This window comes from Manacus candei, unplaced genomic scaffold (assembly GCF_025592945.1).
Source record: "Manacus candei isolate 608988 ecotype Guabito, Panama unplaced genomic scaffold, ASM2559294v1 h1tg000046l, whole genome shotgun sequence".
Classification (NCBI taxonomy): Eukaryota; Metazoa; Chordata; class Aves; order Passeriformes; family Pipridae; genus Manacus; species Manacus candei.
The window spans coordinates 10,401,219-10,426,480 of record NW_026138094.1 but is presented as its reverse complement, the minus strand read 5'-3'; the positions used below and the strand labels follow the sequence as shown (position 1 = coordinate 10,426,480).

The 25,262-nt window shown below is 45.4% G+C and overlaps 1 protein-coding gene across 2 annotated transcripts in view; it reads right to left on the bottom strand.

Annotated features, from left to right (window-relative positions):
• Positions 1–24,188, bottom strand: part of SLCO3A1 (solute carrier organic anion transporter family member 3A1) — a 139,989-nt gene extending 115,801 nt beyond the window's left edge. Inside the window, exons 1-2 of one of the 2 annotated variants that reach the window (XM_051796692.1) lie at positions 24,170–24,188; positions 468–933 (exon numbers count right to left, since the gene is read on the bottom strand). In XM_051796692.1, the coding sequence (XP_051652652.1) occupies positions 468–768 (301 nt within the window). In that variant the 5' untranslated portion in view covers positions 769–933; positions 24,170–24,188. Of the gene's footprint in view, positions 1–467; positions 934–22,860; positions 23,577–24,169 lie in introns of those variants that run through there. The other variant, XM_051796691.1, reaches the window with a different exon arrangement.
• Between the last annotated feature and the right edge of the window lie 1,074 nt (positions 24,189–25,262).

Genomic DNA, 25,262 nt, shown 5'->3' with positions numbered 1-25,262 from the left:
AAAATGTGACAGTGGGAGTGACAAGACATGCGTGTTCTCTCAGTCTCCTTATATTGCAGTGACCACTCAGACACGTGCTTTGGAACAGGAACAGAACTAGGGTATCTTGGGGGGGAAGAAAACCCCACCTCAATCATCATCACACATACCACTTGAAAATTTTTCAGCCAAAACTCAGCAGTTAAGTCACCAATATCTGAATTTAAAGCAATCTGGGCAATCACAACAGCAGGAGTAAGCATCTTCCTAACCATCCAGTAATAATCACCATGGTCATCAACCTTTACCATTGCTACAAAATGAGCACACATCAGTGTATTTCCCTGCTGCTTGATATAGGGCCCTATGCCAAGCTGCCTTCACAAGCACAGCAGCACATGGAGAAGAGACCTTGAGGCATCCCTTCCACTGGCATCAAACAGCAAACAAGAGGGAAAGCCTTCAGTGAGAAGCTCAGAGAGCCTTACCTATGTACAGGGAGGAATCTTTCCGCCTCACGTGGTCGTCGATGTAGGAAACTCCCAGGGGCTGGACAGGGGTAGCACCAATGCCCAGGAGGACCTGTGCTCCAATGAGCAGCAAGTACATCATGTTGGTAGCAGTTCTATTCCTGCAGATAAGGTCCGGGTCTGGTCCCTCATCGCTGGAGGACCCGTTGACAGCACACACATCCCTCCCTTCAGCCCCCCAGCGTATTTCTCCCGACTCATATTCGTACTGGTGGGTCAGAAATTCAGGCAACGCGGAAAGGAGGGCACCCAAGGCCATGACTATCCCTCCACATCCTATTAAGCGTGGTCGGTGTCCTCGGGCTCCGAAGTAGCTCACGAAGAGGATGAGGGCCAGGTTGCCAATCTCGAAGCTGCTGGCAATGACGCCCACGTCAGCACTCTGAAGGTTGAATCGCCGCTCCAAGGTGGTTAAAACACTCACCTACAACAGAGAAATCCAGAGAAAATTACTGACAGGGAGTACGACCTGCCTTCTGCCCTCCCCATATGTACTGCTAAAGTGTAAATTTCCTTGACTTTTCCTTGGAGCCGAAAACATACACATCAAGGGCATCCAAATCACAGTATAGTAGTTGACCTCCAAGCATGACCTGACTATTCAAATACAGCCACATCAGAAGGTCCTAATACCAAGTGACATTTCCCAGCCTACCACCTGTCTGAGCACGTGTCCATTTCCAAATTCCTGCATCCATCAATGTATATTTTGGATGCCTGCAGACACCCTCGACTCCATGACTGATTAGCCTTTCTTTGGGCTCGCTTTCTATTTGGAGGCACAACCTTCACAGTGCGCTGTCCCACAGAACCAAGGCACAAACCACACCATGCCTCACATCATGCCAGGCACTCAGCCTTCCCTTTGGAAGGAATTGCAGTTAGGGAGCAACAGACAACCCTGTGGATACTTTGTTTGCACACCAGCACAAGTCAGCTGGAGACAGTGACGTAAAAATAGGCAGTTTGGCTGGCACAGAAAGCTGCTACTAAAGTATATAAATAAAATGCTGATCAAAGGGTTTAAACTGTTTGTGGATTAGTTAATGACTGGAATCGTCACAGAGTATTTTTGAGAAGACAGGCCAATTAAGGTTTACATAGAAGATTTAAATCCACCATGAAGAAGAGATGATTTAACAAATACGGGTTATTTAACATTAAGAAGAGAGAAGCACATGAATAGTCTTCAAATATTTAACATTGCTGCGAAAAGGAATGACCTGTTCTTTGAATTCAAATGGACAGGACAAGAAGTGACAAGTTTAAACTGCAGTAGAGATGATTCCGGTTAAATACAAGGTGGGGAGACTTTTACTGGTAAGGATTCTGAGGCACTGAAACATGCTGCCTGGAGAAGCTGCAGAGGCCTTTAAAAGAACAGAGACCAGCATCTGTCAGGAAAGACACAGGTATGACTGATCTTGCCATAGGGCAGGAAAATGAACCAGATCATCTCTTGAGAGCTCTTCCAATCTTGATTACATGGTGCAATGAAACAAAACGTGGATTTTTTGCAACAGTCATAGCACTGATCAGAGCATGAAGGATGAGCCATTAGGTACCTCACTTGCCGTCAGGCCTGCTCAAGGGAAAACACAGGGCATTCTCATGTCTATGGCAGTGTGCCTCTTATACAGTAAAAAAAAAAAAAAGAAATCTTGAACATCACAGAAATGCCAAAAACTTTTACCTTGACTAAAAAACTATCTAGTTTTTCAGACTGGAAAAGATGAAGATATTTAAGATTGTCCTAAAAGAGGCAGGTTTCTCTATTCCAAAAAAAAATGTGAAAAAGACCTCAGAGCAGAAGGTAGCCCCTGGATAGAATAAAAATAGCCTCCCACTGGAGGCACTGAAAATCTTTGCTGATAAACCTCACGAAGCAGGAGCCAGTCTGACCGACTTTAAAGTATTCTGACAGCAGCTCTTCTCCGGGGGCAGTTAGCCTCTGCTAGGGTACACCAGGGCACAGTTGGACAAAGACAGCCCTGTTGGCAACAAAATGGGAAATGGAAACAACCCACTCCTGCTGCTTTGCATAAGCAAGAGCTCCCAAACCTGACCGTGGTAAGGGTCCAAGTCAGATCTCCAAAACTGGACTGTTGTAATGTTTTCTGAAAATTCAGCTTTCTTCTCAGACAGGCTGTTATTTTATACTACTACTGTAATCCTCCCCCACTGCAGAACCAAGAACTAAAGAAGGAAAGGAGGAAAAACCTAAAAATTGAACCCTCTGACTGAAGGCAGTGCAAGAGCAATAATTCTTCCCATGCCAAAGCCAAGTGAGCATGTGCGTGTCAAAGGCAGAAGGGATCACCACTTCACCTGCAACACCAGGTGCAGGTCCCTGTTGGGATGAAACAGCTCTGTGATTCATGGGGGGAAATGATGTTCTCTGCACGAGGGCACAGCACAGCCTGTCTCCACTCCAGCCACCTCGGCCACGCGAGCAGTGCTCGAGCTCACACCTATAACAGGGACATTGCTGCTCCCACAACCCCATGGGAGCCGTGGCAGAGCAGAGCAGGTGGGGATGGACACTGCTAGAAAACACTGGGTTGGTATTCTCAAAGTAAGGCACACCAAGGAGGAGGGATACAGACAACATCCCACTGCCTCAGGCAGTCCCACCAGGCACTCGTGTGACAGAGAACCACAGAATGGTTTGGTTTGAAAGGGACCTTAAAGATCATCTAGTTCCAGACCCTTTGCTGTGGGTAAGGATTTATCACCCACAACACAGGACTGCTTTTACTGCAAGGTATGATCTAATGGTGGTGCAGTCAGACTGGTGGGACTTCTGGCCTGAACACCAAACTTTAAACAATGCAAAGCCCTGGCAAGGGGAATCCTCCTTTATGCTACCACCTCCAGCACATCCCTAGAGGAACTCAGCTATAGCTAGGGTCCCATGAACACCAATTTTGACAGAATGGGGAATCTCTCCAAGATGAATATGTAACTCTGACCATGCAAAATCATGTCTGTGGTGCTCATTTCTGAGCTGTACCTAGATAGGAAACTCATGATTACTCATTACAGTTGTGTAAACTGAGGTAGAGAGCCAATTATTAATGAGACAAGTACAGTAAACAAAATTAATTTCTGATGGAATAATTTAGGTTGGAAGACTGAAAGCCAACAGAAGTGATTTCCCAAGGCCAACTGGTATTAACTAGCTTTGGATGTCTCCCACATTTTGACCTGGCTGCCAAATTTTAGGGTTTTACCATACATATGGTAAGTGGCTAGAAAGTGGGATAGTGTTTAGAAACACGTGGGTGCCAAGCCTCAGAAGGGTCAGATTCTGGACAGTTGGATTCCAGATAAAAATACTGCACCATTTTTAAGTGCAATTCACAGTGACAGAGACAGTAAATTGGTGACAAACCTGGGAACTAAACCCAGAGTCCCAATTCTCATTCTGCTGTTATTTCAGTGGGACTTCAGTAGTTCTTTTCCTTTTTACAAAACCTAAACCACTCAAAAGAGGGAAGAAGAGTCTCACCATCCCCTAGCACTTTCTTGCTTTACTTTGGTGAAGAGTCTGAAATAAAAGGAGGAGGAGGAGGAGGATGACAACACAAAGCAAACTCCAACCCTCCTGATAAAAGCTGGGAGTTGTCCTTAATCTTTTGGCCAGACCACACTGCATTTCCCAGTTTGCTCCTTATGACTGTAGCACTGCTACCCGGTGGTACCAGCTCTTTACTAAGTGGGTTATGAGGAGCAGGAGGGTATGGTGAAAGAACAAATCCATCATACCATCCTTGAGCATCCAGAGAGAAAGAGCATCTAAGTACAAAGTGCTCAGACCAGCATCAGGAGAGTAGCCTCAAAACACTGACAAGTCACAGTGAGGGGAAAAAAACCCCACCTAAATCCCAAAATAAAAATAGGGCTGGGAAATAAACTGTCAACATGCAGATTTTTAGCCAGAGAACAACAGGAACACAACTGCATTACATTCAGGGTGGCTGCAGCCCAGAGAGCACACCCAAGGGACCAGACAAGTCCATAACAGGCACGAGGACAGAGGTAGGGCCAGCCTTGGAATCATGGCAAATGCCAGAACCCACAATAATGGGGCCAGCACTGAAGATACAGCTTCCTATGGGAATGCACCTGTGCTAAAGACAGCTGTACTTTGATACCTTTATGTCCTTGTGCCTGTCCTGCAGGTCAGTGGGGCTCTGATCAGCAAATACTCCACCTGCAGCACTGTATACAGCCCTCAGTCCTGCCAGCCTCGCTCCCTTTTTCCATGATTCCCATTTCACCCACTCCAGACATCTCCCACCTAATTTTTAAGAGCAGCTCCACTAGATTTAGCTATAGCATCGGAGACATCAGCAGGACTGTGAAGCTGTTGTTACTGCACGAGTTCATGCTCCTCCCTCCAGGTTAGTTCTACACCAGAGCAGTCAACTGGACCACCACAAACTAAACTGGTTTGGGTACCTGCACACCTTTTTCATGCAGAAAGCAGGCTGGGGATCTAGAAAGATCATGTAACTCAGCCTTCTGCCTTTATGTGAACACACTGTAACATACAATAACAAGAAGTAATTAAAACTTATACCATGATTGCACTGTCTCCTCTTCTTACCAAGCCACAGCAGGCTGCACACATGCATTTGTATCAGATGACTTCAGAGACTAACTTCAAAAAGGTCTGGGCTAAAGGGGCCTCCTATCACCACCCTAAAACACTCTTCAATGAATGAGAAAGGAAAATATCTCACATAACACACACAGTGATAAATTACCCACATCAAAATGGAAAAAAAAAAAAGAAATCAATCACCGCCTTAAAATTTTCCAGCCAAAGCAACTTATATTGTACATCCTGTAACTAAATCCACAGAAGCTTATACCATGCCATTCTGGACTTATTTCAATAATACATGCTCACATTCATCATTCCTCTCTGCCCCAAATCTACAGATCTTGGCATTTCTGAACCAAGGTAAATTTGTTTTCTCTATAGGCTGTTTATTTTATATTAATGCTCAGCAAAAATACAATCCACAGACCTGTTTCACACTATTGCTCTACTTTATCACTAAAAAAATGAACTGAAGGCCGGGAGCACCATTATGGAGACAGAGACACAGTGCATTGAAAATGAATATCATATTGTTTGTATCTCCAGTGATCAAGTCATATTCACCCACAGAGTCTACAGATAAGTTCATTGTATTAATAATAGAGGGTTATATATAGAAAACACATTGACTTTATGCCTGAAGGGCTATTTTAAAAGGCTTCTTTTTAATGTAAAATACATTTTCTCAGTTATGTGGTAATAGATTGGACTTGAAGAGACATGTCTGCACTGCTACAGGGTGTAAAATAATTGCCTGGCAACTATGTTCCCAAAGGAAAACAAAAGCAAACCATGTCCCACTGCCTCCATTACGGAGCCAGGAAACACAAGATTCCTTGAAGAGTCAAAGTGACCATGCCAGAAACAACACCACTGCTTCCACACATCTCCACCCACTTCTTCAGATGTCACCTCCTCCTCTCTTCCAGGAGCCACGTGGGACAGAGCAAATGGCATCCTGTAGCTGGAGGCAAACTCTCCTCCCCATAGAGCTGGTACCCATGGGCTCAGTCCTCCTTCCCACCCACCCTCCCAGCTGACAGCACAGCCACCAGGCTCTGGTCTCAAGCCGAAGGGAATGATGCTGATCCTCTGCTCTGATGTTTTTCTGCTCCACAATTCCAGCATTGAGATGATCACTTTTTTAAAATGCAGTTTCCTTGGCATTTTGCCCACTCCTCCCCCATCAGATGGTGGGAGCAGGGCAATAAGCTTAATATCCTTTGCCCAGCCCCAGGGACCTCTCATCTCAGGCTGCTGATCGTTTCTTTGAACAACATTCCTGGTCCAGTAAAGTCAGTGGAAACTTAAAATTTGCTCTCACCACAGGTGCCAACACCCGTGCTGGCTTTGGGCACACGAACATAAGGGAAAGCAAAAAGCAAAAAAAAAGGGTGGTGATACGAACACACCCAAGCTGGCTCTGCTCAAGGTCTGGAAATCATCTCTGCATAGAAATTTGCATTCACATGACAGGGATAATAGATGCTGCAGCTGAACCACTGTTGAAAGTAGGGTGTTATTAGCTTGGCTGTTGCTGCATGTGCCTGTGCTGTTTCTAGGCCAGCACTCGAAAATCTACAAGTTACTGTACTGCTGCCACGAGGAGTTTGCAGCTCACATCTCTGCCTCACTGGTGTGAAAAATTAATTTTATATTCTAGTGACCAGCTCTGAGGTTACTGACACAGTCCAAATTAAGCACACATTCAAAGTTAGGATTTTCAGGGGCCTGAGAAGAAAGAGTTTTGCACCATGCAGCAAGAGAAACAGACATCACACTCCCAGCTGAGGCAAACCATACTTCTGGTAACCTCTTCTCTCCAGCATTGCACAGAAAACTTTTCTGCCGTCTCTTGCAAACCACTGTGCATCTCCTCCCCACATTTTGGGAGCCACAGCATCCTGTGCTGCTGGCCCTCAGCCAAGGCAGGGCACAAATCAAGTGCACTTGGGCAACTCTTTGCAGGATTTCACAGTTATGCCACAAACATAGCAATGCCACATGCTGCTGCACGTTGCAAACAAAGTGAAGAGTACTCAACACTCGTAGAAGATATCCTGTTCGGTCAGGAGCTGATACATCAGTGCAAAGCCACAGTTAGCTTCAAAATAGCTTAAAACAGAAAAATGTCACACGCCTCTGAAAGTTAAATGTGCATTTTCCACTACTCTAGTGAAACTGGGATCCATACTGACCAACTATGCTATATAAAAACCTAACCTCTCATCCAGGCACTCATTGCAGCAAACAGCAGTGGGACTGTCAATACCTCCCTCATTTGCTTCCTAAGGATCATGCACGGGACACAGTGGACTGACCCCCTTTCCCAGCTGCCCTGAGGAAGAGAATGAGCACTGCTCCATTTAGAGGGGTGTGAACAAAAAGATCACTGGGGTGTCATTTGCAGCTACCCCCTCACATTCATCACAGAAAGTCAGTGTGAGTCACCAACAGCTCAAAGCAGATCCAAGTACAGAGCACTGGGCCACACTGAACTGCCTAGAACAACCTGAAAGGTTTTTTCTGTTGCTTTGAAACAGATGCACACCATGGCCAAAATCTACATTTTTTTAAACCTTTTGAAGTCCCAACCTACAGCAATATAATCACATCTGCAGACTTGGTGTCCATGCAAGCTTTCTGCCTCCAAGTCTCCTGTTCAACATCCACCTTACTGTGTGAAGGCAGGTGGTATTTTAGTCTCTGACAAGGTATCTACATAAAAACACCCAGTGCCAGAATCCATTTCTAGCCTACACTTTTCTTGAGTAGCACACATACAATGAAGCCAGTGGATGTTTGAATCCTTACTTATTTTTAAATGTTATGTCATTTTCACTGGCAGCCAAGTAACGCATAAGCATGCAAAGAAGTACAACCCTCAACCCTGTGAGCTGCGTGTTTGTGTGCTTTGAAAACCATAGCACAGAACGGTGCTGCCGGCACATTTCAAACCTGGAGGATGAAGAATTCCATGTGGAATAAGCGCTCAGCAGCAGAGGTTGGTGAGCAGGGGCAGCCACTCAGCTCTGTCAAAGTAAACAGCCCAGGGAAAGCTGCTGGAGCATCTCTGACATGTTCAGAGATGGATCTCGGTTTTTTCCTGTGGCCAGCAAGTAGCTGTACAAAGCCAGATGAAGAGGAATTTAAACTGTGTGTAATTCAAACATGCTGCTCCTGCAGCACTCTTGGCCATATACAGAACTGGCAGCAAAATTCACACGCGGGTCCAGTACTCTGCAAACTGGGCACCATCACGCTGGATTCCAGTGAAGCGGAGGAAATGAAACTCATGTCTCTGGAAGACACTTAACAGGAAAAATACTATCATATGGATATATATACTATCATATGGACTAAGTACTACCACTGGAGAGGCGGGATCCCAAGCTGTCACATTGCAACACCCTCACTTCTCCACCTCCACAACTGAATGCAAGTTTGCTTGTTTATCTAATAAAACACTTCCTAACTCAACACTTCCATGCCTGCAGAGAAGGCTTTCTACTATAAACAGAGTGACTTACCACAGCAGAAACCATAATGCAAGCCTGATGAGAAAACATGAAGCCCTTTGCATGACAGGTTGTCTTAATTTACGATCAAGATCTGAACTCGGGGCTAAGGGTTGCATCCAAATTATGCCAGAATGCAGATGAAGAAGCGAGGCCTGTGGAGCTGGTTGCAGAAGCATTCCCAGCTGCCAGGCATGAACCAGGGCAGAAGTGACACAGGCAGGACACTCTGAGGCAGCATTAATAAATGCTTTGAAGGAAGCTGAATTCAGTTTTCACGGTTGGAGGACAACGGTGATTATATAAAGGCTATATACTGAGAGAGGAGGTTTTCTGACAAGTCCTGCTACTTTTCTCTTCATCTGCTCTGGCTCTGCGATATCTCTCCTGCTCCACTCCCTACCCAGCAGCAAGGATGCCTGGCTAAAGCAAATGGGAACTCAGCTTAGGGAAAAGTTTGAGGCTTTTCTCCTCAACTACTATATGAAATGCTTTAATTTAGTAAACCTTGGGAGGAAGGAAGCCATTTAAAAGGGAACCAACAAAATGGCCACACTGTACTGGCAGTCCACAGCACTTTGTAACAACTCATAAAAGAAATACCAAATTACTGTAAACCTCTGCAGGTGGAATTGGGGTCTCTAGCACCTAACTAGCAACACCCCAAGCTTATCCCAAAGCCACATGTGCTGCTTTGCTTAGTCCCACCTCACACTCTGCAGCCCACACAAGAGCTGTCCGTGTCATCCTGCTTATTTGCTAAGTAACACCCTCCTACAAAGCTGTTCACAAACAACTCATTTCTCCTTTCACATCATCTCTGTGCAAAGCCAAGGGTACGAACAGGAGCCGTGTGCCGGCTGCTGCCAAACATCCCACTAAGGAACAGGGTAGGCTGGGAGGTGAGCACGGGGGGGGGCCATGGTGCAAACAAACAAGTCAGGGCTTGAAGGTGATCTTAAATCTATTCACTGCAGAATCACCAGACCCTGTAAAACTTCAATGAGCGCATGCAAGGAAAACAGAAGTCCCCACCTCTTCCACTTACCTACCAGAGTCTGACGTGAGCAAAGCACAACAGGAGAGGGGTTCCCATAGGGGTTCCACTGCTCCTATGGCAGGGGCACATCAAATTCTAGGAGGAATCCAGCAGTCAGGCACTGCAGAATGGGAATGGTTTTGCATTCAATGTTCAACACAAAGCCAGAGGCATTTGCCAACCAATGGTTACTGCAACCAACATGAGCACTCTCTCTTCTCTCCTTGTACTTTTCCCAATCTGGTTTCTCTCAAACTCCACAGCCATTTCAAATTCTGTTTTTTCATCTCCTTCCAGTTCTTCACTCATCCTTTGCAGACAGCTTCTACATGAAGTTAATTCTCTTTATACTTGGCTTTTCCCTGGTTCCTGCCTCCCCAAGGTACTAATTACAATACAGTTTATTAGCCAGGCACACAACATTTAAGACTCTAATTTTGCCCTGCTTTGAAGGAAGCTAGACACCACTAAAGCTGTCCACTGCAGTCAGTAATAGGGAAGGAGATTTTTAAAAAGCACTTTAGTGGCTTTGGAACAAGACTCCCATTTACAAAGAGACACTTAGAATAAGTCACTTCTGTCAGTGAGAGTATTGCTCAGAAAGCATCTTTAAAAATAACACCCTTAGGTTCTTTTAAAATCCATCACTACCAAAGAGCAAGTGAAGCAGTCCCAAGTAGTCTTTTCCAGTGAAGCCTCAAACAGCAAAGGGCTAAATTTTTCAACCCTGAGGCTTGAGGCAGATGTGAAGGAAGAAGGGATACCATTCAGCTGTCAATGAGGCTGCATCATAGGAAGCATAATCACAGCTAGGATAACACAAAATTACCATCCCATTAATTAATTTAGCTCAGCTTATTATGATAACTGATAGAGATCTGGTTCAGGGTCCAAGCCTGGGTACCTCTTTCATTCCAGATACCATCACTGGAGCAGCTCAGTGCTCATAATCCTAGACCACAGGATGCCATGGAACCAGACAATACCACAGCTAGCACTTTGCTGATAGGGAGAAAAAGCCCAAAGAAGGCCTGGAGATGTCCAAAACAAAGCCAGGAAATGAACCTGATCTGCATCTTCACCAGAAAATACAAATAGTAGTTGTTCCTCAGCCAACAAGCATTACCCCATGGGCTAAGCCATCCTCTCCCAAGTCAGCCACTTGTCGCTGTGTCCAAATGCAAATAAAACTAGATTTCTCTGGGCACAAATATTAGTCTTGACTGATAAAGGGAGCCAGTTTGGACATGACAGGTCTGGACAGCCAGCTGCAAAGTAAGAGCTTGGCTTAGAAACATTACCCACGTGTGGCAGGAAAGTTCCTCTGTTCCTGCCAAGGTGCCACCATCAACAGAACCTGCCTCGTCAGTGTTGGCTCAGAGGAATCAAACTGCTCTTCCCCCAGCATTTCATCTCTCACTTGCTTGAGTAGCAGGGGCAAGGGAGAGGTCAGGGAAATACACAGTGACACAGACTCCTGGAAACACTCCATGAACCTAATATTTTGTGACGCTGTCTGGATACCAAGAGTTCTGAGTGTAATCAGGATGCTGAGAATCAAATTGGAAGTGTCTGAATCTATACACTGTGCACCATAGGGGGCGAATAAAGGAGAAAGCAAAGGTCATTTTAGCTTCAATTGCACTTCCAGTGTAGCAAATATCTGCATCTCTCAAGGATTCCATACCTTGAAGCCTCAGTGTGATGCCTAACACAAATCCATAAAGATTTGATCAAGTTCGACAGTAACATCAGTACTTAAGTACAAGTATTGGAGTAACCAGACACACTCCATTCATGTCAAAAGGCCTGGTTAGCTAAACCAGAAGATCACACTTTGCCACAAGCCATTTGCAGAACGTTTTGTTCATTTTGGCCAACCACTCCCCCAAAGCAAGTGATTTTGAAGATGGGAATACAGAAGTATTGAGCTGGAACATTACAGGAGAGTCTGGGAAGAATCTTCCAGACATGAGACTATACAACCTTACACCGAATCCCAGAGAGAACTTTGCATCTGGATTACCCTGCTAATCCATTGCTCACTGGATACCTGCCCACAAAATACCGAAGATGAAGTCTATTAACAAGGGACCTTGAGCACTGTTCAGAGATATACTTCAAAAGTTTGCAATTTGAAAACACACAGAACTCATTCTAGAGGCTGCATCCAGTATTTCCCATGAGTCATTATATACAACTACAGTAATTCATTAGGTATCTATTTAAATAAGAAAAAAAAAAATCTGGCAAAAAGCTTGTCCAGCATTGAATTAAGCTGAATGATTCAAATCAATAAATGCCATCTCAGCTACAAGAGGCTACACCATAAGCCTCAAATGCTTCCACAAGAAACAGCAATAAGTTTGGAACTTCTGTCTTCTTGGTAAGAAAGAGTGAGAACTGAGATTAAGTGCAACACAGCAACCTTGATGCATCATAATCCATGGAAAACACTGAACTTCTGTACAGGGCCAGCACCTGAGAAAGCTGGTGCAGTTGTGCCAAATGACACAGCAAAACCACAAAGCTGTGCCTCTAGCACGTGGTTTGCTAGTGTGGCTTAACTTCAATAGCCATCAAATAACTCCCAAGCTGATTTTGGAATCCATTCATTCAGAGTGATTTGTCAATGCAGAAGTGGCCTCCGTTGAGCAAATTAACTCATGGAAGTGAACAGATTATCTACCTCCATGGAATACTTGAATACTTTCAGCCTTTGCTCTTGAGTTCTCTGAAGTTGGCAGGTTTCAATCCCAAAGACTATGAGAAAGCTTTTCAGTAACCCAAAGCAGCTCCCCGATTTACAATTTTTAATAGTATTAGATATCCCAGATTGTAAACAGAGAACAGAAAACAAAACCCAACTTAGACTACCATCATAGCACTGTGACCTAAGGGCTCAAGCAGCCACGTGGTTTTGGCATCATCTTTTGATAACAAAAATACAAACTTAAGGCCAAAGAACCACTCTTTGGATCAAAGCTGGAGAACAAAAGACACAGCAGATTCCTGCAGGAACACAACTGAGCTCAGTGGGAATTCACTGCACTGAGCACCTTGGATGAGACCATCTACAGGAACACCCAAACTGTCATCACCACCCTTCGCAAACAAGCACCCCTAGACAAGGCATCCCTTCAGCTGAAGCTCCTGTTCCTCAGCCAGCAGCTGCACTGACTTCAGACATAAGGACCTGCATTATAACTAGACATAGGCAGCAGGAAACAAAGTGTGCATCTCATGCAGAGCCTGAAAGGCCCATTGTAATTAAGAGCTCTCGGCTCTGTACGTTGGACAAGACAAACACAAAAAACACAGTTTTCTTTTGCTGGTAAGCCCTAAAAATGCTGCCCACTATTTCCCATAAAGGGCACATACGTCCAACGCTTTCTCTGTCCATCACAAACCACAGCACTTGGCACAGGCTATGGGGAAGGTTAATTACCACAAAAATCAAATTTTAAAGACAATGCATGCAGGACAGAAAATACCACCATGTTTGAGTCACACAGACACATGTTTCTCCTTGGGCTGAACCTTGCTGTGCAATGGGACACCACAAAAACCAGTGACTGATCATGAAGTGCAGACAGGACCCAAGCACAGGGAAAACTATTTAACCAATGCCAGCTGACGTTTCTGCAAAGAGCATGTCAGTGCTCAAACATGATTAATGATTTACTTTAGCTCATGGCGAGGGTGGATGCTCTCCCAGCAGAGCACAGTGAGGATCCAATAGAGACATACTCCCAGGGAGCCTAAGAAAAAGGGGTGGGATGTGGAGAAGGTGGTGTTTTAATTTTTGGCTTTCTTTTAAACATCCAAATCTATTCTAACTGGCAATAAAAATTCATTTTCCTCGGTCAAGTCTGTTTTACCCCTGACAGTAATCGCTAGTCTTTATCTCAACCCACAAGCTTTTTCACCTCATTTTCTGCCCCCACCCTGTTGAGGAAGGAGTGAGAAAGCAGCTGGGTGGGCGTCTGGATGCAGACCAAGGTTAACCCACCATACCTCCCCAAGCAAGGTGGATACTCTTTAGAAGAAGAGTTAAAGTTTGAAGAATAACTTGGAGAAAATGGGTATACTAAAGCACGACAATTACAGCTCTTCCTGCAGCTCAGAGAGACAAGGAGAAGCAAGCTGTAGGACTGAAAAACTTGAAGTCTAACCTCAAGTTATTCCTCTTTAAAAATCAAAACCTAGTTACATACTGGTATTTTCTGTTGTTTCCCACTTACAGGGAAAAAAACCGATCAACCCCTAATTTGGCACATCAATACATCATGCTACAGAGACCATGTCAGGATGAGAAGTAAGCATGTTTCCAGCAGATGAAAGTTATGAGCAGGACACCACTGGGGACATTTCTCCTTCATGTTTTTCAAAATCATTTTCTTTCAGTCAGTATTTTAGCTTCTCTTTCAGAAAGCTCCAAATGCTTCCATCTTCCTGCTTGACATTTCTCAGTGTAGGCATGCACATGGGTACACTCAGGCCTGGTATTTTTCAGATGTGCAGGGGACTTGCCCAGCTACTGTCCCAAGAAAGGCACATGCCAGTCCTCCTGCAGCCTCCCAGAGATTCCCTCCAAGCCAAAGTGTGAGGTTTGGTCCACACTCCAGCAACATAATGCTCCCAAGCAACTCTGCTCTATGTTTGCATGAAGCTGAGAAGTGGAAAGAGGTAGCAATTATTTCACATCCTCCTTTTCAGAAATAAAAACAAGAACTCCAAACAACCTTCTCTGCAGCTCTTCCTGTTGAAGTTTTACCGGAGAAAACAAATACCATTCATTGTTTAACACAACAGGTTGCAAACCTATGAAGTTACGGTGTTTTCTCACTCCCTGTTATTCCTTTGGAGAATTAAAGGGATGAAATAAATCTGAAACTACAGAAAATTCAGAACTCTGTCCTGCTGTGGCAAACACATCCATCACTGCTATCCTCTGGCCATCCTGTTTTGAAGGTACATGCTCCCTGCCAGCTGAGAGCATGCAGAGCTCCATCTAATACAGGTTCTAAGAAGACTCCAGGAAAAGTACTTATTTCTCCTCTTACATAAATTCACAGAATAATTCCTCTGTTTTAGGAATGCAGGGAACACCACTACTTGTCACCTCAACTGTAAAGCAATTCCATGTTGCTTCATGCAATTCTTCAGGTATTAAAATGTTACATATCACCCTAAAATACACATATACAACATACACTTCAAGGCTGTTTCTTCTACATTGACCCAAACCCAATGCTGATTTCAATTCAGCCAAAAACCTTTTAGTGAGGGACAAAAAAATAAATAAATACCACAAATATACCACTACACATCTTTAAAAGTGACAAGTGAAACATTTCTGAAAGGTTTATGTATTCTTCCACACCCACACCTCTTCTCAACAGCCAAGCTTTCTTTCAGTTTCTTTATGCCAGAGTTTGTAGTTGCCTTTTTATAAAAACAACTAAAGAAAATGTTGGATTCAGATGCAAACATCAAAGCACCAAAAAACACTTGAAAGCAAATCTGCCATAATTGCTTAAGAAACTGGGTGAGTCATGAAGACCTCAATACAACTGAATTATCCAGGTTCTGACAAAAACTTCACTGTCATATCACAAAACTTCACATCACCATAAAACTGAATTTTAAGTCTTTCCACTTTCAGTAAACTAAGGCATTATGAATTCTACACGTAAACAGCATGGCAAGTGTTTTAAAAGGACACTTCAATATTAAAATTAAGACAATTCCAGCAATCCTTGCACAGGAAACAGATGTAGCATGGAATAACAACTTCTTTGCTTCCACACTGGCCCTCACAACCACTTATCTAAAAGTCACTGGGCTTGCAAACATGCAAAAATCATCCTGCAGACACGAAAAAGACGTTAAAAAAATACAGGGAAATGAGCTGGCTGCTTGGTGAGGAGAAAGGCTACTATGAAGCAAGAGGCAACAGAGAGGAAACACAAAAACCAAAGCAAATTGCTTTTCTTATTTAAAATAACAATGACGATAAATATTCAAGCAAACCTGAAATAAATATTTTGCTTTTATGCTGCAAACAGTCATCTAAAACTACTGACTGTGTCCGGGCACTGCTGCAATACAAGCCCACTAAAAGATCTTCAATGCAATGGGCACTGTGCAACAGCAGGAGGGGGCTGCCTGCCTGCCTGCCTCACTTCAGCAAGGAATATTCACGTAGCAAAATGCAGCAGCTCATCACATCCTGAATACAGCTGGGGGAAAAAAGTGCTAACTGGAGAGCTTAGAAAATCTGGGTTTAGTTCTGATGTGTTTCCGAGATTTGCTAAGTGAGGAGGGACAGATCCAGACCTGTGCTGTAGATCTTCACCTCTATATAATTACAACTGCATCCCCATTTAAAATCTGGGAAAAAGGAACGGTTCCTTTTCGCTATGCTTTGATCCATCCACTCAAACTGAAACATCTTGATGCAGGGACCAGCCCTGTAAGGACTATACACTGCTTCCCATAACAGGGCAGACCCCTCTCAGCACTGATGGGAAGAAGTGCCAGATACCCCAGGAACTCCCTGAACAGCCTGTGATCACTATTGGTCATATTGATGGTGTATGGAATGTGGCAGTGTGAAATCTTTTCTCAGTGGAGCAGGCACTGCTACTTGCTTTGCAGTGTGTATCTACAAAGAGACAGAGAGTCTAGTGGTTGTTCCAAGGTGACCTGGAGAAGGGACTCTTGGGGTTCTAGTCCTGGTTTTTTGCTGCAGAGCTATAATGAAACCTTGTAAATCAAAATCAGTGGCCCACTTTTCTATGCATTAGGAAAAATTAAGTCTTCCAAACTTCACTGGAGCACTTAAATGAGTTACAACACAACGTACTATCACGTTTATTTAAACTTCCTTGGATGATGCTTAAAATATATCACTTGTAGCTTCATCTGGTGTTGATCAAAAGACAAAGCTATACTAATTCAGCCAAGCTGCAACCTCACCCACTAAATAGTATGCCATTGTTTGATCTTAATACTGTGAAGGAATAGCTGGAGACCAAGGAGTCTACAAGTAGGGATTATTATACACAGAGGACAAATTCATTTTGATGAATTGCAGAATAACTCTTTTGAAGCAATAAATTTACACTGCTGTAGCAGGACAGAAGCTGGCTTTTGGTCCTTTGCAATATCCTGAAAGGAAGAGAAAAGAAAGTCTATGAAACATGAGAGACATCCCTTTCTGGGAAACAGGGAATATCTGCTCTCCCTTGCAGAGAAGGGGAGGGATCACAGTTCCACTAAGCCCTCTGTGGGACAGGGGCTACAAGACCACTTAAAGAGTCACACTGCATGAAGCTCCTAAGCAAGAACAAGACAGCCCTTCAGTCCAATGCATTCTCTGCTCTAATTCAAGATCCCTTTAAACCTCAGCTGCAGGAATACTGCAGGCCATTAAAACCCAGAGAGCTGGCTTTCACAGAGGCACCCTGCAAGCGCTAAAGGGATTTTGAAAGTGAAGGCTGGCCAAAAGAAATGAGACATTGGTTTTACGACAGATCATAACATTTCTAACAGGCCGCTCTTTCTTTCAAGGCTTACAAATATCACTTGGCCCTTACAGAAAAGGAAGAACTGCCAAATGTTCTGCTAAAAATAATAAAAAATTCAAACACTAAAATCAGTGAGTCCACGCTTAGACATCAAGTGCATTTTGCCCTTAAATGCCTTTAACCAAGAAGATATCAGATTGTAAGCTGCAAATTGCACACAGTATATAGTGTAAGAGATAAACGTGTTATCTCTACACCATTTCATCTATTAGTAGTATATAAAAAAACCCTTTAAACCAAAGTATAAATAAATTCCAGTTACTCACAAGTTTTCTTGACACTCAGAGATACAACCTATACCTGGACTGGAATTTGTTTCTACTAACTTATAAAAAAGTTTTTGTGTTAATATGTCCATGCCACACTCCCAACCCAGGCCCCACAGGAGTCTGAAGGCATCAGAACCCAGAGCTGGCTCTAGTTTCTTCTCCACTCTGCAGTCAGAGACCCAAAAAACATCAAAAGGCTTCCTAGAAAAGGAATATGAATGTAGTCAAAAGAGCAAGTTTAGAATAACTTTCTGTGCAACTCAGCTGCAGAATAGACAATATTCTCTAATGGGAAAGGCATACTAGAAACAACTTTCCAGAAATAACATTGCCAGCATAGATATATTGAGGGAAAATGAACGGTAAGCAATAACCAGCCAGTGCTTGGCAATCTTCATCCCCACTAAAACATTTATTTTCACTCCATGGGGGTTTTTTTGCCCCTTAAATACCTCAGTGACAAATAAATTATGAACATTACAGCTAATTTATTACTCAGCACTGCTGAGAATGGTGAGAAGAAAAAAGACAGCAGTATTTTAAAGCTGATTCTTATTCTAGGAAAACAAACACTTTATTAAAAACAATAATAAATTAAATGGAAAAAACTGCTCTTGCAGTTAAGTCTGCCCATGCCTAAGACATTCAGGCTCTGCTACTGTCAACCAAGCAAAAGCTTTATCATTAGCTTCAGCAACAGAATCAAGCTCTTAATCTCTGCCTCAGTTTCCCCACCTGCGACACTTCTCTCACCCACTCAACTCAGCCTGTGAAAACTCAGGGGAAAATTCTATCGTGCAGCACCAAGCACAACAGAAAGCTCTGAAGCACTGCAGTATTTCCAAAAACTGTCTTTAAGGACGTCCTCCACACAGACCTCACCACTGACTTCAAAGAGTGTTTGACCAGGTCTGTACAACAGGAACACAGCATTTGCATTTGTCAAATCTAACATGGGAGGGGAAGGGCTTGAGCACCAATACAACTTAAAAAATCCAAGAGCCAAATTCTGCTCGTAACCCCTCAGTTCCCTGGTGTTCATCACACAGGACCCCTATTTCTGTTTGTTCCACCAGGAACCCTTTGATGATTAACTTCTGTATTTATCTTTCATACTTTTTTTTTCCTGAAGACGGAATGTCAAGATTTTCATTAATATCCCAAACCCCAGCGGCAATAAAATTGCACAGAAGGAGCTTGTCTCTCACACACACTCTCACCTGGATTCACACAGCACTATTTTACTGCAGACATGTTAAGAGGGCTTTTGCAGGCTGCAGTGAAACACTGCTGCACAGGCAAAGCTCTCCCTGGGAAATTAAGTGTAGCTCAAAAGTTTTCATTCAGCAAAACAAGAAACAATTTGGCATTCATTCCCACGCAAACACCAATGCACCCTCCTTGGGACGGACCAATTATTTTCCTTTCCATCCCATGCTCAGGCCAGTCATCCTCTATCACTTGATAAAACACATGAATAGCTGCATTCAAAGCTGCAGCAAACAGAGACAGCTCAGTAAAGCTCTGTAAAAACAGCTCCGCAGAGCACACCACAGAACTGGTTCCCAACACACTTCCCATATGCATGCCCTTTATCTAAAGGAGCCCATGACTTTGGCAGATGTTGGATGCTTGCAAGTAGGTCAGTTTGAACCGGAGTGAGTCGAGGCTAAAGGCTAGGGAGGGAAATTAAATTGTGCTCCTGCTCCACAAACTGTGGCTGTCAAACGAGAGCTCTTCACCTTCTGCTCAAGCAATGATTTCACCGCTGGCCAGGCAAAAGATTTGACTGGCAGGGCGATGAAATGCCTCAGTGATAAACCGTCAGGAGCACTTGGAATGTTATTACCAGTGAAAATATTCCAAAATATAGTGCACGTAGGAATTCGTGGCAGGGGGAGGGGGAAGGACAGGGAGGGAAGTGTTGCCAAGGTATGTGAATCAGCCTTATCAAAATCCTCATCGCCGCACGGCCAGCATGACTGATCACACTGCTGCATTCACCCGAAAGGCACAAGGCTCCGGCTGGAGAGCGGAGGTTCCAGCCTTTCCCTCCTGGTGCCATCTGCACCAACAACGCTCAGCTCTTGAATCCACTGCCCAACGCTGCGGGAGAGCAACCGCGGGGGGAAATCAGCTGGGCTTTAAAAAGTTGCTGCGAAAACCCTGAGTAACTTCTGCAGCAGGAATGCCTGCAGACTACAAGCAGCAGTTTCCCCACTGCCACTGCAGTTGCTGGGAAATTCAAGTTTCCAAAAGCGCGCAGAAGTAATTAGATGAAGCCAAATAAATGCATACACAAAAGCTTACAAGAATATGCAAATAATAGGGTGTATTCAGCAGCCCCAGAAATTAAGGCAGCAGCACAGGCTTGTATTTCCATAAACTATGCAGGATATGGCACCAAGCAATTTTGGAACATGTGCATTTTGCAAACAGCAAGAATAATAATAGACAAATATTTTGGAACGTGACATTGATCAAATACTCCCTAAAACTTCACATGAAGAACCTCAGAGGCACTGTACCACTTCACCACAGACATCCACTGTTGGCGTCCTGGGGTATTTTCACTGCTGAGTTCTGTGGGAAAAGAATTGGACTTCATATAGATTTTTATCAGCATTTATTATATATAAAGCCCTGTTGGCAAGCACAATGTTTTATGAACGAATAAAAGTGAATGATCTTTTGCTTCAAAACCACATAATGAATGAATGTATACTTTGCACATACATTCAAGTGGGCGCTGCTGGTATATTGTACAGTGAACACAGAAAAAGGAAGGGTTTTTACGTCTCTAAAAAGAAATAGCAACATCCACTTCTAAATGTAGTGACATGAAAGCCAAGCCCAATCCAAACTGAGCTCTTCAATCACTCCTGAGAAGCCAAGCCTCTGCCTTGTTTTCTTAACAAGCTGAGTTTTTGCCCTCATGGTCTCCCTGTGCAGAACAAGGCAGACAATAACTGAGGAAACCAACTTGTCGCCGTATAAGGCAAAAAAAGGTTTCTCTTCCTGAGTTACAAATAACTAGGGAAAGTCACAACTGTGGCCAAGGAAAGCAGAAGTATGAATACAGTACTCCCTCACTGCTGACAGGCTAAAATTAGTAGTTTATTCAATTGCCCAGAACTACACTCTGTGCCTGTCCTACTCAGCATCTCCCTATTTGTCTGTCTGTCTGTTTGCTCTCCGCTTTGTCTCGCCTGCTAATTTGTCCCTTGGGGAGCAGCCTGGCAGACCACAGCCAATCCCCACTCATCCCAGGAGCCTGAGTAAATGAATATCCACCTGCAGTTACACCTGAGCAACTCTGCAGTGCCTCCACTGATTTCACCCCATGACAGCACCTGAGAACAGCACTTAGCCTCATGGGACACTCCGTCTGCAAAAACGATTATGTCCTCCACACTTTCCACCGAGCATCTTTCCTGCTCCTGCTCTCACTCCCCTGCAGCACCTGTAAGCACAGCACTGGCCAGGCTCTCTTAAAGTGCACATGTACCCTCCAAAGATAATTCCACATTTGCATCTGTTCATTGTATGAAGAGCTGCATGGTATTTGCAATGATGGCAGATAAATTATACAGGGAACAGAGGAACACTTGCCCAGTGCAGCTGGGCCACTGCTTATGCATGCTGGGGATTGTTTTTAGTTTGCTTTTCTTCTTCCCTCCCCTCCACTGACCAGTTGTCTGTTACTGCCTGTGGATCTGGCTGGCCACGGGGCATTGCTGTCATGCCGCTCAGGATACAGACATGGAGAAGGGCTGAGAGTAGAGACAGCAGCACCTCAGCTGAGTTTCATCCCTTGGAGGAGGGAGGGTACAGGAATCGTGATGGCAGTGGTCATTTCCAGCCTGTGGGGCTGAGGTGCGTGAAACACTCCAAAGGAGTGAGGGGGAGCGAGTGCTCTACTCTGGTACAAAGCACGCACCAAGAGTTGGGGAAAACAGGAAAAGAAATGCTAAACCGATGAGGAGAGAGCAATGCAAAGGAGTTTGAGGAAAATGCCACACTAGGGACTATTGCTGCTGATCAGACACTGTAGTGAAATGTGCCAACATACAGTCCTCTAGCAGATCCATACATTTCCAGCACCCTGGTGCCCACTGGGTGACATCACCCGTGGGCTCTTCCCTGGCTATTACTTTGAGGACAGATTACCCCACACTCATTCACACTGACAGCTCATTTTGCAAGCAGCCCATTGGAAACAATGTATTTACTTACTAAGGTATTACTCACATAAAAGAGGCATGTTCCTGTCAGGCTCCTACAAATTAAGTTATACCCACCTATACTCATGTAGGGTATAGAACTGCTAAATTTATCTCATCAGATCTGATGTAGTTTCCTTTGGAATTACAAATATGTTCCAAACTAAACTTATGTTTTATTATATGGAGATGAATTCTAATTTCCATTTCATATTAATGGGGAATATTAACCATGGTTAGTTTAGTCACATACCTTGAAAAATTATAGATCACGTTCAGTACAAATTTGCATAAGTAGTTTGAGCATGTGAGAGGAGCAATGCCAAATACTGAATGCAAGTACCGAATGCAGAGATCTTACACTTACTGTAGAATATATTATGTGTATGGCCTCAAAAAGCCTCAGAGATTATGCATATATTTCTTTTCCATGGAAACTATAATTCTCAAATCCAGCAATCTATTTTGAGAAATTTAAATCAACTATACACTTACATCTGCTGGAAGCAGAACATTTCCACAGGCTGTATGCTCCAAGGCACAAGCACAGCCGTATGGACATCTTCCCAACTCTTCTACTATACTTCTGCCTCTGACACCACATCTCACTATGCAGATTTAGCACTGAAGTCTTATTTTGGCTGTTCTGTACCCAACACCGGGACTGGCGGGGCTGCTGCGCTCAGCACCGCTGCATCACTTGAGAGGATGAGCAAAACCGGGTAAGGCGGGAGGCACGAAGTAAATGCCCCGCTAGAATTTCTTGGTATTTATTCGCTGTGAAGCAGGAAGGCTGGCACCGGACCGGAGTGCCCGGCCGGCCAGGGAGCCCGCAGCAGTGCCAGCCCGCCCGCCGCGCTCCGGGCGCTCGGGAGTCCCGGGGACCGGCCGCAGAAGTTGGGAGGCAGCGGGTGGGTGACCCCTGGGCACTGCTGAGTCATTTCAGCCGCCAAACGCCGAGCTGCCGTGACCCCTCTGGGCTGGGGGGCTGCCCCGCCGAGCCGCCCCGGCCAAACTTCCCCCGCGCTCCGCCGCGCACCCCCGCCCGCGGCTCAGCCCCGCCGGGGCGCGGGGCTGCGGGCCGGCCGCACTCACCAGGTAGGCTCCCACCGTGCCCTGGGCCAGCATCAGGGCGCACTCGGACACCAGGAAGAGCTGGATGCTGGAGAAGCAGGAGACCTTCCTCCGCCGCCTGCGCTGCCGCGGCGCGCCGGCCCCCGGGAGCTCGGTGCCGCCGCCGCCCGCCGAGCCCCGCTTCCCCGGCATCCTCCCGGGCGCCGCCGCTCCGCCGCCGCGGGATGGCGGGCCCCGCGGCTGCTCCGCGCCTTCCTCCTCCTCCTCCTCCTCCTCGGGGTGCCAATCACAGCGGCAGCCCGCGGCGGCTCCCTCTCCGCCCGCGGGCTGCTGCTGCCATGGCCAGCTCGCCGCCGCCTCCGCCGCCGCCTCCTCCTCGCTTCTCTCCTCCCCTCGCCCGGCCGCGCTCCCTCTCTCCGCCGGCCCCGCGCAGGCCGGATCCGCGCCCCCGCCGGCGAGGGGCGGGGAACGCGCGGGGATGGGAATGGGGATGTGGATGGGGATGGGGCTGGCGAAGGCTCCGCGGAGGCGGGCGGGGCGGCCCCGTCCCGGGATCCGCCGGTTCTTGTCACCGCGGGGGAAGCGGCCGCAGCGACGTCCCCCCCCCAGCCCCGAGTGCCCTCCGGACCCGCAGCCGCGAGCGGAGGGAGCGGGGATGCTCCCGCGCGGCGATGGGAACGGAGGTTCTTCACGCAGGTTGTGCCCCCGCGTTGGTCTCTCCGGCACCTCCTTCCAGATGTCACCCACCCCCCTGCCCCAGGCGCCCTAATTTCATACAGTTGTAGTTGTCCTTTTGCAAAGGGGAAGGGAGGCCCTGCAAAAATTAAGCGGTCATTTAAAAGGACCGGTAGAAGGTGTCGTGCGTCGCGTTGCCGCTGCCACGTGGGCCACCCTGCCTGTCTTTCGTGTCCTAGCCCTTCCAGTGGTGCCCTTTGTGGTCACCCCTACCTCGAGTTCTAATTTCAAGAGATATCTTCTGTTAAAAACCACTAATCTTCGCTTCTACTATTACAGATCACATTCCTTGCTGGCACAATAGCAAAACCTGATCTATTTCACTCCTTGAGTGCACTTTTCCAGTTCCTTTCTGGATCCACACTGGGGGCTGCTACCTCACTTCCTTATGTTATTAACCTTCCAGTTTTGTGTAAGTTTAAATCCATACTGATCCATTTAGTACTGAGATGCTCGTGGCCTTTGAGAGGAACAGTTTTCTGTGGAAACGCAGGTTACATTTCTCAGAAATAAGTCATGATTTGGATCCTAAATTTCTTTTCAAAGGTGGCTGAGGCAGCGGTTGTTCGAAACTCCCGAACACCTCAGAAGATACCTGTGAAAATGGAACTTAAGAACATTCTAATTTTTCAAGGCACAAGCCAGTCATCACCAGGAAGTCAAGAGAACTGAAATTTTAAATGAGCCCTTTTTTTTTTTTTCCTTCCTGCACTCTTCTTGAGTTTCTCCTCCCAAAATACTCTCATCGCTTGGGGGCTTTTTATTTTGGCCTACTTTTATGGGAGTAACTTTAGTAAACACGATGCTGAAAATTACTCTTGAGCAGAGTCTCCACCCAGGTTGATGAATCTTTACCCAGATCAGCTGGTGCACATTGCCCCACAGAACTGCAAACCATTTATAGAAAGAACAGGGAAAGGCCTGGCACGGTCAGTTCCTGCCCTTTGCTCCTCAGCTTCCAACACCTTTCTCCCCTGCTGAACTTTGGCTTGCCACAGCTTTTCCAGCAGGTCTGGGCCACATCAAGAGGTGTCAATAGTCCCATCTACCCCAGGGACACAGTCTCTAACACTGATGGCCTGAGGCATCATTATCAAACAATTAGTGGGGAGAACAGCCTGGTGCTTGTAGCTGAGTGGTCTTCATTTTAATGAGATACAGATCAGTCCTTTAGACATTGCAAGCTTCACAAGATGCATGTTAGAAGCTACCTGAGGCCTCAAATGCCAAGGTTTTTGCATGAGGCCGTGAAAAACTGGCTCTTCCATCCATACTGGTTTCCGTGAGTTCATAGGGTGTTTGTTTTCCATCCAGGGAAAACTGGTTCTTCCACCAAAGAAGCCCAAAAAAGGCTCATTTTTTGGAAATCTTTTTAGACATTAGAACTGCTCATCTCCTTCCTAAGATGTTTATTTAGGGACCTTTGCTATAAAAGTCCTGAAGTTAGGAAGGTAGCGAGGTCTCTAGATGGGTAGATTTGCAGATTAATTCAATTAACATGGCTAGACAGATGCTTTGCTCCAGGTGGATGCTGTAGTGTGTTATAAACTGGATGGACAAGCTCACAGACTTTTAAGTAGGTGAAAATAGAGTGGTGTCTCTTAAATACTTCAGCATACAGAGTTATAGTAGGGGAAGTCTTAAAATTCCCTAAAAAAGATAACAACCTACATTTTTGGGGCATGCTG